General features: G+C 45.7%; 5 protein-coding genes across 5 annotated transcripts; all 5 read left to right on the top strand.

Moving 5' to 3' along the window:
- Positions 1–115: 115 nt before the first annotated feature.
- Positions 116–1597, top strand: lys1 (saccharopine dehydrogenase (NAD+, L-lysine-forming); the record flags this gene model as incomplete). Its single annotated transcript, XM_056643262.1, has 6 exons — positions 116–176; positions 260–340; positions 417–433; positions 505–948; positions 1015–1256; positions 1312–1597. The coding sequence occupies 6 exons, from the start codon at positions 116–118 to the stop codon at positions 1595–1597; spliced, it is 1131 nt and encodes a 376-aa protein (XP_056502674.1).
- Positions 1598–2808: 1211 nt separating this feature from the next.
- N7469_004341 (putative ubiquitin C-terminal hydrolase) lies at positions 2809–4668 on the top strand (the record flags this gene model as incomplete). Its single annotated transcript, XM_056643261.1, has 1 exon — positions 2809–4668. The coding sequence occupies one exon, from the start codon at positions 2809–2811 to the stop codon at positions 4666–4668; it is 1860 nt and encodes a 619-aa protein (XP_056502673.1).
- Positions 4669–5965: 1297 nt separating this feature from the next.
- Positions 5966–7301, top strand: N7469_004340 (fructose-bisphosphate aldolase FBA1; the record flags this gene model as incomplete). The annotated part of the gene is made up of 4 exons (XM_056643260.1): positions 5966–6073; positions 6182–6292; positions 6362–6664; positions 6731–7301. The coding sequence occupies 4 exons, from the start codon at positions 5966–5968 to the stop codon at positions 7289–7291; spliced, it is 1083 nt and encodes a 360-aa protein (XP_056502672.1). The 3' UTR covers positions 7292–7301.
- A 915-nt stretch (positions 7302–8216) lies between these two features.
- Positions 8217–8834, top strand: N7469_004339 (uncharacterized protein; the record flags this gene model as incomplete). Its single annotated transcript, XM_056643259.1, has 1 exon — positions 8217–8834. The coding sequence occupies one exon, from the start codon at positions 8217–8219 to the stop codon at positions 8832–8834; it is 618 nt and encodes a 205-aa protein (XP_056502671.1).
- A 2830-nt stretch (positions 8835–11664) lies between these two features.
- N7469_004338 (uncharacterized protein) lies at positions 11665–12141 on the top strand (the record flags this gene model as incomplete). The annotated part of the gene is made up of 1 exon (XM_056643258.1): positions 11665–12141. One exon carries the CDS (start codon positions 11665–11667, stop codon positions 12139–12141), a length of 477 nt encoding a protein of 158 aa, XP_056502670.1.
- Positions 12142–15297: the final 3156 nt, after the last annotated feature.

Below are 15297 nucleotides of genomic sequence, written 5' to 3'. Positions count from 1 at the left end.
AATAACCGCCCCCGCTATCACTGTGTCATTGCGATTAAAGTGCATCCCGGCGCTCTTTTTTCTTTTTGTGAATTTGTTAAATCCTGAACATTGAATTCCCTGAAAATCATTCAAGATGACCGGACAGAAGATTTGGCTACGTGCCGAGACCAAGCCCGCTGAGGCTCGCTCTGCTCGTTTGTGCCCCTCCCCCACCTCCACTCATTCCAGGGCGATTTATCATATGGGGGATTGTTTGCTCACAGTTTGAAATTGACAGTGACCCCCACCACTTGCAAGGCATTGATCGATGCTGGATATGATGTGACTGTTGAGCGTTCCACGCAGCGTATCTTCGATGGTAAGTATCCTGGAGAGACAACTGTTCTGTCAACCCCGCACATATCATGAGTCAATCGTTCTAATTACTTTTCTAGATGATGAATTCGCCAAGGTTCGTCCTTTTTCGCCCAATTCCTTTTACACGCAATATGTGTCAACTCTAATATATGACATTGCATATAGATCGGAGCTCCATTGGTCGCTGAGGGTTCTTGGGTTAAGGATGCCCCCAAGGACGCCGTCATCCTGGGTCTGAAGGAATTGCCTGAGGATGACTTCCCTCTCGAGCATGTCCACGTCACCTTTGCCCACTGTTATAAGAAGCAGGGTGGCTGGGATCAGGTTCTGAGCCGCTGGCCTCGTGGTAAGGGTCTCCTGCTTGACCTGGAATTCCTCACCGATGATGTTGGCCGTCGCGTTGCTGCTTTCGGCTTCTCTGCTGGCTATGCCGGGTCTGCTCTAGCTGTCAAGAACTGGGCATGGCAATTGGCCCACCCTGACGGTACTCCTCTGCCTGGGGAGGTCCCTTATGCCAACCAGAATCTCCTGATCGACTCGGTTAAGGAGACCCTTGAGGCTGGCAAGAAGATTGCTGGCCGTGCTCCCAAGGTTCTTGTCATTGGAGCTGTAAGTCACTATTCGGATCCCAAATGCAGTTCTTTCTCATGTACTTACGGATTCTTCTTTTGATAGCTCGGTCGCTGTGGTAAGGGTGCTGTTCAGCTTGCTAAGGATGTGGGCATTCCTGATGAGAACATCATTCAATGGGACATGGCCGAGACCAAGAAGGGTGGTCCCTTCCAAGAGATCGTCGATGCTGACATCTTCGTGAACTGCATCTACCTCTCTGATCCTATTCCTCCTTTCGTCAACACCGAGACTCTTTCCTCTCCCAGCCGCAACCTCTCCGTTGTCTGCGACGTCAGCGCCGATACGTAAGTACCGACTGTTATATGGTTAATGTGTTCATGCTGGACTGACAACTTCCAGTACCAACCCCCACAACCCCATTCCTATCTACTCAATCACCACCACCTTTGATAAGCCGACTGTCCCCGTTACTCTCCCTGCTGGTACCCAGGGCCCTCTCCTCAGTGTGATCAGCATTGACCACCTTCCCTCTCTCCTGCCCCGTGAGAGTTCCGAGATGTTCAGCGAGGCCCTTCTGCCCAGTCTCCTGCAGCTGAAGGATCGCACCACTTCACGGGTGTGGAAGCAGGCAGAGGATCTCTTTAATGAAAAGGTCGCCACTTTGCCCGAGTCTCTACGTGCTTAGAATATGCTTAAAGCTATGAAGGTATTCATGAATTGATGGCGCACTGATAGATTTAGGTTCGGATATAAGATGGGAATAGTATACAGAAAAGTCGTTGCATGTTTTTTGATGATACTCTTAAGGGGCCAGATATCGGACATGTTCGAGATTCAATGAGGAAGAAACCATTGCTCCTATACGGTTTGCAGTATTCATGAAAAGTAACACTGATGGTTATTGTTTAATAATCACTACGAATATGCACTATTTGTAAAATTCTGTTGTAATTTAGAAGTACTCATTGTTGATATCATCCAAGTCTATCTTAGGACTATATATGTACTACAAACGGTATCTAGTACAGCACCGGCACTTAGCAGCATTACACTTTGAGGGTTCATGCTAACTTCAAGTCAATTTCTTGAATACACTAGCAATACTTGTACCTGATCAAATAAGCTATGTCTACAGATAAATGGCTTCTCGGATGAATTTTGAATTCAACGGCTCACTTCCAACCGAGAAATCCTCAACGGAAGAAACGTGCCTCTCGCACCTGAGATAAATTACTGCTCATCCCTCTTTAACCGCCATCATTATCGTTCTCACTCTCTATACATGCGGGGTTTTCATCATTGGCGGACATCCGAACGATCCGTCGCGGGGAAAAGGCGATTCGATGCAGCCAAGCAAAAGCACCCGACATCCAATGAATTTGATTTAGGCAAATGGAAGGATTTTCCAAGCCGGGATGGCTTCAATTTTACGCAGTTTCCTACCCCGCTGTACTTAACAGGGACAAAAAAAAAGAAGGGGGGGAACTTCTCCTTGTTTCATAAAATGAAGTGAAAGAATCGCTCGTCATCGATCAGTTTGAAGGGGGTATTTGCTCCATTTTCTCCGCATGAACTTGCCCGATCCACTTTCGCTCCCCTCTCTTCCCCCATAATCCGTCAGAATTCTTACACCTTCTCCCTCTCCCTCACTGCAACAGAGACTGTTCACTACCCCTTGTCTGTTCATTCTTACCTTCGCTGTTTCGAATCGAGCCTGTCTCAGAAGACTCCGGGGCCTTACGACTTGATCAGCTGCCCTCCATTCATTACGATCAAACTGGACCATGGAGAAATGAATTGTCAAGTTCTAACCTACCTCGACATCAACGCCACGAACCTCTGAACCCTCCTCCTCCTCCTCCTCCTCCTCCTCCTCCTCTCCCTCTGATATACCCGATGCAAGAGAAACCAACTACAGTCGCCGCGTATGCGGCCGGAGCCTCGCTCGCCGCAGTTGCTCTGTTTTACGTCTTCGGCCCCAATTACACAATCGACGGAGACGAATCCAATGATAGCAATCGTAAGAAGAGCATTGTCGGTCTCTCAAATATTGCTAATGACTGCTTCATCAATTCGGTGTTGCAGGCCATGGCCGGTCTCGGAGACCTGCGCGTCTACTTGATTCGCGAATTGCACCGTCGCGAGCTGGATGGACCGGAGATGTACCACGCTGTGCCGAGCGAAGACGAACTTCCACGCGGCCAGCGGCCGGACAAGCTGCGGGATCTACAACAGGGGATTATTACACGGGCATTGAAGGAAATGCTGGATCGATTGAATGAACGTCCCATTTACAAGAAGACTATTTCCGCGCGAGGGTTCATTGAGGCTCTGGAATTCGCGTACCGAACGCGCATTAGCCGAAACCAACAAGACGCGCAGGAATTTCTGCAGATTGTACTTGAGCGACTTTGCGATGAATATCATGCTGGTGTACGGGCTCGGCAGCGTGCGCTCGGTCCCATTAGAGCACCTGCTGGTCCAGGCGCGGTGGAAGCAGATTCCGAGGCTGAAAGTCCTGGGGTGGAAGTGAGGATTGATGATGGGTCTGCCAATGGGCTTCCGGCCATTATTGATAACAAGCTGAGGGAAATTGATAATGAGGCGGGATTTCCACTTGAAGGGAAATTGGAATCGCAGATCGAGTGCCAATTTTGCCAGTATCAGTACAAACCTAACCAAACCTCGTTCGTGAACCTTACGCTTCAGGTGCCTCAGAAAAGCTCAACTACCTTGAACTCTTGCTTCGACGGACTCTTGAAAACTGAGTATATCGATGACTTCCGCTGTGATCGGTGCCGTCTACAACATGCCGTGGACCAAAAGACATCTGAGAAAGCCCGGACTAGTTCTCAGAGTGAACGAGAGCGACTGGAGACAGAGATCGAGCAAATTCGAGAGGCCTTGGAGAATGATCCTGAGCGTGAGCTAGACGGCATTGAGCTTCCACCATCCGAGCTTGCGCCTAAGAGAAGAATTGCTCGACATATGCGCATCACGTCTTTCCCTAAGATTATCGCAGTTCATCTGTCGCGGTCAATCTTTGATCGTAGCAGTTCAACGAAAAATGCCGCCAAGGTCTCATTTCCAGAGCGGCTGCCACTCGGTGGTATCTTGAATCAAACCTGGTTCAAGCTCCTTGCGATTGTCTGCCACAAAGGTAGTCATCACAGTGGTCATTACGAATCGTTCCGGCGCAACCATCTCTATGCACCATTTTCAACACCAGAGGCGTTTAGCTCCTACGCGGCAAGTCGAGTTGCCAGTCAGGACGTATCGCAAGCACCTAGTCCACGACTGATGCCACGCAGTAGCCCCGACCCCGACACTGGGGCTAACAGTGGATTATCTACTGCCACTTCATCCACCTCACTTTCCGGCCTCTCTCCGGCGACGGCGCGTCCAACTACATCCAGTTCTCGCCGTTCCTTCCAAAGTACATTTTCTCGCTCGTCGACCCCACAACAGACGGCGGATTCGGATAGCAATAGTCCTTCAACAGATCAAGGACGGTTTAGTATCTCCTCTGGCACGCGCTCTTCACGGGCGATCCCCCGCTCGTCAGCCGAGCCTCCCATGGGGGTCAGCTCGCGGCTTCGACGCCGTCGCAAACCAAATGACCGCTGGTGGCGAATCTCGGATGAGAAAATCAAAGAGTGCAAGACCTCGGACGTGCTGGGCATGCAGAAGGAGGTCTACCTATTGTTCTACGAGATTGAAAAGCCCGAGTCGAGCCCGGCAGATGCGCGGGCATAAGATCTCAATCCCTCAGGGATCCCTTGTTCATCTGCTTGAATAATGTCTCCCTCACCCTCTTCCTACCTCCTTCCTTCATTCTCCATTCTCACTCATCTCCCCACATGTAAATGATCGATTCCAGTATATAAACAACACACACATGCATGATCGGACGCGTTAGTGGGTCCGAAGGGCATACAGTCGTTAGGTGGCCAGGGGAAACAACGCGCAGAAAATATTAGAGGATATAGACATTCGCATTGTATGATGTAGAGTAGTGAAAAATCAAACAATCAATCTCAACCGGTCATGAGAAAGAGACGATAGCAAGTTAAGGCGTGGAGTAAACCTGCTCGGGGGATTGTAGTCCGTAGGACCAAGTTTGATATTCTACAGTCAATGCCCACGAGCCCCACGACTGATGTCACAGGATATAGCTGCAACAACATACCTACCTCCCTACAGTACTACGAACTATAGTTACTTATGGAATAGTACGTTTCAGGATTTCAAACTACTGTATAAAATGTACATGCAGCATACTGTTTGCTTCTACAGACTTTTGAAGTGGAACTCGGCGAATCGGGCGGGAGTTTCCAGGGAGTCCCTCGGTTCCCCGCCGGACGAACAATTTACGGAGGTCATTTTCAACCGGACGGAGTAACTATACGATGGTATACTGATTAACAGACATACTATGTCAATATGCTTATACTGTATATATTAGGTAGTACTTGTATATTGCAACATATACATAGTAACAATTATTCATTATTCTATAACAATTACTTCTATCCCTACTAACATAATACATAATGCTTCCCACTTGTACTCCCGTATTGTACCCCCCCCCCCTCCCACCATTGTCACACCCCACCATGAGGCTTCACGAACACACAACTACCGATACTCGGGATCATCACGGAGAGAGTCGGAGCAAAGGCCTCCTCCTCCCCCCCAGGTGTATTTAACGGCAAAATGGCCACATTCCCACATTTTTCCCCTTCTCTGGCATTGAATTTGAAACTGAACTGAAATCCTGAAATCATACTGACCTCAAAAGAGTTCCACGGGAGCTCCACATAAACCGGTGAGTGTCTTCGATGACGCCGTGTGCCCCTCCAAACTTGCCCCTCTTCTTATTTAATCCTGCCCGCTTTCGTCGTCCGGTAAAGCGTTTTCGATTACTACTTCCTCTTAACTACTTCTACTATTATTCTCCTTCTCTCCTAACCTCTCCTCTTCAACAGTTTTTATCTCTTACTACTCTTACCTCTTTTTTCCCTTTTTGAACAAATACCTCTACACAATCACAATGGGTGTCCTTGAGAAGCTTAACCGCAAGGCCGGTGTCATCGTCGGTGATGACGTTCTCCGTCTCTTCGAGTACGCCCAGGAGAAGCAGTTTGCCATCCCCGCCATCGTGAGTGATTCCCTCCCCTTACCATAAAACACCCATATACCAGACCAATTTGGCATAATTCGCACCATACTTCGATGGTTCGTTCCCCTTGCTAATTGACTACTTTAGAACGTCACCTCCTCCTCCACCGTCGTTGCTGCTCTCGAGGCTGCTCGCGACCAGAACTGCCCCGTCATTCTGCAGACCTCCCAGGGTGGTGCTGCCTACTTCGCCGGCAAGGTATGTTCATGTTCAATTACCGACGAAAGCGACTATCACTGAATATTCTTAACTAATTCATTCAATTAGGGTGTCAGCAATGACGGCCAGAAGGCCTCCATTGCCGGCGCTATTGCCGCTGCCCACTACATCCGTAGCATTGCCCCCGCCTACGGTATCCCCGTCATCCTCCACACCGACCACTGCGCCAAGAAGCTCCTGCCCTGGCTCGACGGTATGCTCGATGAGGACGAGCGCTACTTCAAGCTCCACGGCGAGCCCCTCTTCTCCTCCCACATGATTGACCTGTCTGAGGAGCCCGTCGACTACAACATCCAGACCACCGCCGCCTACCTCAAGCGTGCTGCCCCCATGAAGCAGTGGCTCGAGATGGTAAGTTATGCCCATTTTCTCAAGCTTTCCAGAGTTAAGGTTTTTTTTTTCTTACAAATTAAACAGGAGATCGGTATCACTGGTGGTGAGGAGGATGGTGTCAACAACGAGGATGTCGACAACAACTCCCTCTACACCCAGCCCGAGGACATTCTGGCCATCCACAACGCCCTGTCCGCTGTTAGCCCCTACTTCTCCATTGCCGCTGGCTTCGGTAATGTTCACGGTGTCTACAAGCCCGGTAACGTCCGTCTGCACCCTGAGCTGCTCTCCAAGCACCAGGCCTACGTCAAGGAGCAGACCAAGTCCTCCAAGGACAAGCCCGTCTTCTTCGTCTTCCACGGTGGCTCCGGTTCCTCCAAGGCTGAGTACAAGGAGGCCATCAGCTACGGTGTCGTCAAGGTCAACGTCGACACTGACATGCAGTACGCCTACCTGTCCGGTGTCCGTGACTACGTCCTGAGCAAGAAGGACTACCTCATGTCCACTGTCGGTAACCCCGACGGTGCTGACAAGCCCAACAAGAAGTTCTTCGACCCCCGCGTCTGGGTTCGTGAGGGTGAGAAGACCATGTCCAAGCGCACCCAGGAGGCTCTTGAGGACTTCAACACTTCCGGCCAGTTGTAAATGGATGAACTTCGCACTTCGTCTTTTTATATGTGATTTGAGATGTGTTTTAACGGCTTGATGAAAAATTGATGATGTCGGATCTACCTTTCTCGTCCGACTTGTGAAATTTCTTTTTTCCATGCTGTCGAAAATTTGTGTACGCCCGGGGATGTGTGGCGTACCGGTTGTATGTAGCGATTTTATCTCGATACGTTGTAATGAATCATTGGAAATATCCATATCCCAGTCGCTGTTCGACTGTTTTCGATAAATCTTTTCTTCCGTCTCGAGTCAGTAGCATAGGTAATGCTTTGAATGTACTCTCACGCATTTAGGATTCGTAGAAGATGGTCATCATTTGACAGTGGCAACAGAATGAAAGATATATGAGAGCAAAAAAGAAAAAGCAAAAAGAGAATGACCAGTCCCGGGCTCGATCCGAGGACCTTATCGGTGTTAACGATACGATATAACCAACTAATCCAACCGGCCAATTCATGAAATGTAGAACCACTTTTGGTTATATAAGCCTGAATTTGGATTCTGACCATTCTTGGAGGAAATGTTTACGCACGTATCGCCAAGCCATTCGTTGGAAAAGCTTATGCAGCTTCAATTTGATCTCTTGTGTTCAGACGTGCTCAGATTTACTCAACAAGCGTAAGCGGCGTTTACTTAGCACTAAACCGATATGAAAAGCTAAGACTATATAGGAAAGACGCTAGTAAGTTCTCGTGGGGACGTCCACGACCGCTCGCTTTCATCAGCCTCGTATATCTACATTCCCAGTCTAACAATTCAAATCGGTTCCGGCGGTAATATTTGAAGGTACTTATCCATTCAAGCCTAAGAACTGGTGTTACTGAAGGCTCTTCGTTACAAAACCCACACGAAACGCGTGGATTGGGCAACTACAATAATTGGGCACTGTAGCGTTGTCAGAATGTCTACCAAGGATATTCCCTCTGGAACGAAATTAGTCAACGTATCCCTCTATTCATATGGCCACGCCAATGGACCTATTACCAGTCTAGACAGCGACACTCCTTCTCAAAAGACTCTATCTTACAACATTCGACATCTTCCAAATCCGCCCCGCCATCTTCGATCCAAAACAGATGGTTTATCAAGGCGGCTTCGGAAAGAATTTTTACAACATGATAATGTCGAGAAGTACTTGGAGCGGGTTATGACAGAACTCATCGAAGCCATAAACTCGGAATACGATCGCCAAGGGAGTCTCGAAGAAAATTCGGAATTCGAGGTCACGGTCACGGTCACGGTCTGTTGCGAAGAGGGTCGTCATCGGAGCGTTGCTTTCGTTGAAGAGTTGGCTCAAAGACTAAGATCTTTCAGGCATGGGGACGGTCAATCTCGTCAATGGCAATTGCATGCCACTGTCTCGCATCGGGATATCCGAATCAGATCAAAGTATGATTCGGATGAATCGTTGAGTGGTATGGCAAGCACAAAGACAGCGAAGAAAGGCTCCAGGCACAAAAAGCGAGGAGCAAACGGACGCAATTTTATATCGACCGGCGAAGAGTATGATGATTTCTAGGCTATTACCGAGTCACTGGATGGTCTTTTTAATCGGAGTCATATCTCAAATCGGAGATCAGATTTATATGATAACGTGTCGTTGAATTTTCGATCAAACAGACGTGCAATACTCATGTATAGGTGTAATGGGTTTTGTAACTATGATCCAGTTGGTGTGACTCTGACCAGATAGTCTGTACTACAGACAACTGGTAGTTTTCTTGATGCATTGGGGTTTGGGGTTCGTGGTTGATATATATACTTCCGGTTCGCACTATGGAGTGTAGGGCATTTACATAGTACTCATGGATGCAGGATCCGAAATGATCGATCGAACATCGAGCAAGAACCTGTACACTATTACCCATTTTGAAGAATTCAAAATGTCAACCCAGCCAGGGTTCGTACCGTACGATACATATGATCACTAGTAGTTAGTAAAAGTAGGTACTTTACGTAGCCATTTCGGCACAAAGGTTTTATCTGAGGCAACTTGGCCATGTTGGAATGTCACCATCCTCAGCCCTTTACTATTCCAGCAATTCAGATCTTTCTACCCCCAAAAAATTAAATAAAAATAGAGCAAGGAATGACAAACGAGCACTTGCGCAATGCGTGAAGGGCAAAAAAAAAGAGATGACCAGTCCCGGGCTCGATCCGAGGACCTTATCGGTGTTAACGATACGATATAACCAACTAATCCAACCGGCCAATCTGTGAAAGCTTGCCGCCATTCAGTGCTGATTGAATCAGAGCTTCGCTAGCGCCTCATAATAGGGCATACCTCGACGAGATACTGGTATCATCATCGCCTGCGCAGAGACATTTAAGGTGGAAGGAACAAAGCTAAGGGCCACACTCCAGCTTGTTACCTTATCGAGGTCATATTCATACGTTGTACGATGAGGGTCAACCTTCAGCTGCCCTTGCAGTGAGTTCAACTTCCCCAGGGCGTTTGTTGAGAGGCAAGCTGTTTGTGGCTCAATTTGGTCTAGAAAAAATGAACATAACTCGCACCCTCGGGCGGCAGAAGCTATCAAAACGCGCAGCTGGTGATGGTCATAGATGACGGGGATGTTGCCATCTTTCTTCAATGCCGCTAGGACATTCTCCCAGTCCTTGAATGGCTGATTGCATGTTGACACAGCGAACGCATTCTCCCTAGACCCCTTGAGTTTGAACTTGATTGATATCAAAGGTGGGGCAATGGTTACGACTGCTTATTATTATCTTCTATGACATGCGCTGCATATATGCATTGGTGGGATGAGGGGCTGTCCAATGTCCCTATTCCCCACGTGAATGCCGGTGAACAGGGATTGACTGCGTGTGCTCCTTCTGACTGATCCCCATAACTCTGTGAAGCGTACAGAAATGCGAAAATATATCCTCATAACAGAATGAAACATCAAAATGCAGTCAAGGAATTGATTCAATGTATTTTCGTCAATGTGGGAAGATTTGGCTATAAACCTGACGGTCCATGTTAGGACACATAGTTGCAGAAGAATCGAATTGAGTATGGAACCATACTCAACAGTCTCTTTAGTTCGGCGTTGCTGAATAGACCACCTCTTTCTGTTGATCTGACCACCTTTATTGCTACTAGGATCATCGACCTGCGCAATAAAGAGCAGCTTGGATTGACCATACAAATTTGTATACATGTGGTTTGTATCATACAAACGATACCATAATGAGTATGAAACTATAGTTCTTTCTGACTTTTTTTTTCTGCGGTCCTTTTTAGCCGCCTCAGAGTCCATCGAAATATTCGGAAGATCGAAATGGTGCAGATTATTTGGAATTTGTATTATATCGTTGTCACTCCGGTATTAGTTGTGTGCTATTTTATTTAGTTCAGATTGAACAATTTATGATATCAGTGAAAACAATCTTGTCAAATTCTACCGAAATATTTCAACTTCCAAAACAAGAGATACAAACTTCAATACTATAAGATCGCGGAGGCAGGGCTGGTGTATAGAATACTTATGATCAGTTCTGGTGTAACTATATAAATTTGAATGATCAATACTATACTACTCTGTGCTAGATAAGCCCAGAATTTAATTAGCGAATTAGTGGTCCGACTAAAACAAATGGTCCATTTAGCAGCACTCCAGCACAAAACCCCAGGCACATTCCATGAATGCCTTAGAATGTAGATATTCTCCCAAGTTCGTATTCAAAGCTGGCCAATTCATCCTAAATATCGCCAGGAAGCGCCAAACAACGCAATCCCATATCAGTGACCATGGCCTGCTACAAAGGGGATTCGCCGAAAATTTGAGTTTAAGACTATATAGCCAAAAAAAGCGATCTGTGACATCATTGGCCGGTTGGATTAGTTGGTTATATCGTATCGTTAACACCGATAAGGTCCTCGGATCGAGCCCGGGACTGGTCATGATTCTTTTTTGCCGTGCAGATTCTCTCTCTCTTATTTTTTAAAACGTTGGTCCCCGCCTTGAACGATTGTAAATTGTCTGTAGATAGAAGGTCGTATACCATGGTGATCTAAAGCCAGATACTAGTGTAGATATTCGCCCGAACTATGAACCGCGAAATTGGTTTCCATCTGCGTGATTTGCACATCTGCAGCCAAGAATCACCACGTAATTACAATCCAGTTTCGTGTTATATAGTGATACAATGTTGAAATCTCTTTATAATGGTTTTCAGATGCTCAAATGATTGACCGGCATCATGTTTGACCGGACTGTAGATATCTAGATTGTTTCCTTCCTTTCTCTCTTTCCTTTCTCCAGTCACAACTAACACAGCATATTCTTTTTCGCTGGTTCTGTCTATTGAAAGTATTTACACTCGCATTGAACTTGTTCGAAATGAATGCATGGTCCACCAAATATCTGGAGAGCTGGGCGCATGACTTTAAGGAAGAGCCCAATAATAAACAGACTCTACAATTTCTTGAGGAAGTAATGTCCGAATTGAAAAAAAGCCTTCCGATTCAAGGTCTACCAACAAAACCACAACCAGAACATGTTGCGCCGCTCGAAGACTACGCTTTACGTACGTTTAACAGAGCGTTTGGTCCAGGGGTCGATCTCGACGAAGAGATCTATCACATCCCTGCGGCAGCAGTTTGGATGGATATCATGGGTGAAGATATCTGTCTGTGGTCATCACGGAATTTTGGGGATAATGGTCGGAGTGGTTTCGAATTGCACAAATGGCGTGAATGGAAGCGAGGTTTCGAGACATGTTCGAATTCAGACAGGCTTCATCCACAAGCACAGGGTCAAGCTGAAAGAGCATATTCTAAAATGAAGACCCTGGAGACCGCAGCAACATGTTATTGATGGCTCAATAGCCCTGTGTGCACGATGTACATCTCTCGTTGTGTATGATTGAGCAGATAATGGGACAGAATAGGCCAAAAATTCTCGAGATATATTCTCAATTCACTGTCATTGACAGTATGAATGGATAGAGAAATGATTTCATTTACCCTGACACCTCGAGAGTTTAGATTTCAGACTAGTATGCATTCAGTAGCAACCTTATTAGGTTGTCGCCATCACTATAGACGGAAGGCAACTCCTGGGACTGCAAATAACTGCACCTACCTGCATAATCAGGAGATATCATCACACTACTTTGGTCTAGTGTCCCAACTCGTGAAAGGCCATAGATGAAACCATCCAATCCAACAATTCATCCACTGTAGGACATATTAGATGGTTTCTCTTCTCCGTCATATCCCAGTTCAGGCCATGTGGTGGCGCGCTGGCCATTTAAGTCAAGTTATAAAGAAGATATTAAAGGTCTCGTGGAATACACGCATCAGTAGTCTGCGGCATCAACCGCAAAAACCACGGTTAGGTTTTGGTTAGGATTTCAAGACTGCAGACCATATCGATTCGATTTCGGTTAGCATCTAAAGACCGAATCCAATGACGTGCCGCAGTCTACCCAAGGACGATATTGAATCCATTGCTGGTGTTTCTGAAGATCTCTGTACAGATTGATTACGCCACAACACTAAGTGACGGTAAGAACTCACGTGATACCAAGGTATACAATACGGTATACCGATGGGTAGTTGGAAGGATCCGACCTGCTATACCACCAGGCATACCCTCCAATAGACCGCACCACGGGGGACTGGATATATAAGGATAGTTCTACACACATGTATTTAGTTCTCCGCGATCAATTCTCAATAAGTTACTTGAGTATATCTTTGCTTCTATACAGTATAACCACAACCACACTCTACGAGTAGGGGAGCTCTTCGGACTGATCTATTTGGCGCGCATCAACTGGCACGCCTACAAGTCTTGCTCTACAGACCCGAGCCCGTATAAGGCTTAGTACAGCGACGGTACGGTTGCGAGACGGTAGACTTGAGGTACGTATAAGGACCACAGAGGATCAGCTTACAGTGACCAGTTTGCACCGCGTAACACAAACTCTTTGGCTGGAATAAAGATCCAGCGAAAACTGATAACAATGATACTAGTCTAGTATTTGACAGTGTATATCTGGTATTTTGCTCAAATTGCTTTATTTTATTATCTGGATTGATGGCAAAAACTATATTTGTATAACAATAAAAAAGAGAACTATTTTGTTTGCAAAAGAACTACTATAACTCAAATATATTCACTGTCAGATTTATAGAGATATCACTGCATTTCTGTAAATTGAATTGACCGAATTATAGGGAATAGTAGTTCAATCGCATTATGCTTCAAAGTTTTTATTACAAATTGGAAAAATCGTACGTGTGGTCAAAATATATAGATGAGATCTCGGCAGGCATTAATGCAGCCCCATATTCCGGCGCGTCCATCAGGAGTCTATGCTGCATACGAACCGCAACCGCTTATTATTAAACAAATACAGGCATTGCTCTCTGGATCTAGTGATCTACATTTTCAACAGATACCGATTATCATTTTGTTATCCTGAGTAAAAGATCAATCGTAAGAAGCCTCACTTCAGTGACTTTAGTGATATTTCATTATCCTCAGAGGCCAGGTGAAGATAACGCTAATGCCAAGAACGTGGCTGTAAGTGTTCCTCGCTGAGGACTGGTGTCATTGGCTTTTCGCCACGCTGAAGGTGGATCACCTCCGTGGCCTTTGATTAAGCGCCGGTGTTCCTCTCCCGAGCGAGCCATTCTCCTGCATGACCTTGCTGTGAAATAACAAACGCTCGCAGCAGCCTCAGTGAAGCGACCAAAGTCGAAAGGACATGTAAGGACTCGGATGTTCTGTATCTGCTTGCCATAACTAGCGTGATTGGCGACCACAGGCTCATCTACATGTCGCAAACTACCCTGCGCCTGTATGCATGAACCGTATCATTGCTCATTCCCCTCACCATAAGGCTCGTTGGCCATAAAGCTGGTGCTACAGAGCGGAAGTCCTCACAAGATGGCCCTGTATATAAAATATTCTCTGCTCTGGCGAGGATCTGAGATCAACAGTCTTTTGAGTCCTCTTTAACAATTTATCAAAGCAATCACTTGCTATGTCTTCTGTCAACTCTTTGTCTTTGAACTCTGGAAAACAGGATGCGCTGCCTATAGCCAATATTAGTAGCCTGGAAGATTTTATCAAATATATGGATATATTGGCGTCAAGCTCTGAATTCCAGTTTGCAGCTACTGTGCTTGATAAGATTATTCAACAATATAAGTAAATTCAGTTACAAGACAAAGAGTTGAAGAAGAAATAAATTACTATCAACGGAATATATAGATCAACCAGGACGAAAAAGCAAAACAAAAAGATTCTGCTACACAGATTGAATCGCTTTGCGTTATTGTCAACGAAAAGGAGAGTGAGATCGGGGAATATTCAAGAATTCTAGAGTTTCAACGACAGAAAATAGCAGAATTGAAATCTGTTTTTTCGCACAAAACAGCGAAAGTTTCACAATCCGCCAAAGGACATCAGTACACTGCAAGAGAATCTGAAAGAGAGAGACAAAATAATAGATCAAATAAAGACAGCTGGATCAAAACTAAAATCCAGATTATCTTTGGAGCAGAGTAGAAATAAAGAGCTGGAAACTATCAATGCCACAATAAGGACAGAGCTATAGACAGTGAGAGTCTATATCATAAAATTGGATAACTTTGCTGTCTAACCATCAAATATTGATAAAGAATTTGTATAAGTGGTACAAAATAGTAGCTATTATCTCTTGAATTGACTGTTGCTGTATCCTGGTCAAAGAACAGCAAAATTTTCAGAATTTTGCACTTCTGCTACAAATGAGTTATCTCTACTACTAGAGCAAGATATTCTAGAAAGGATTCTCAAAATAAGTTTTCAGATATTTTTTGCTACACTTATTACTAAAAGGATTGAAAAGAGAGGACTATATAGAAGATATCTCGGAAGATAGAAAACTTTGTCTTACTATCAAATTTTTCTCTGATTCTCTCAAATTTCTCAATTGCCAAAGCAATAAGATTTGCTTTGATTCTCGCTGTTATATTC

The sequence above is a fragment of the Penicillium citrinum genome, assembly GCF_028827155.1.
Source record: "Penicillium citrinum strain IBT 23319 chromosome Unknown utg000003l:1.0-4596430.0:1.0-4598250.0, whole genome shotgun sequence".
Taxonomy (NCBI): domain Eukaryota; kingdom Fungi; phylum Ascomycota; class Eurotiomycetes; order Eurotiales; family Aspergillaceae; genus Penicillium; species Penicillium citrinum.
The sequence above is the reverse complement of the archived record's forward strand: the minus strand, read 5'-3'. Positions and strand labels throughout refer to the sequence as shown.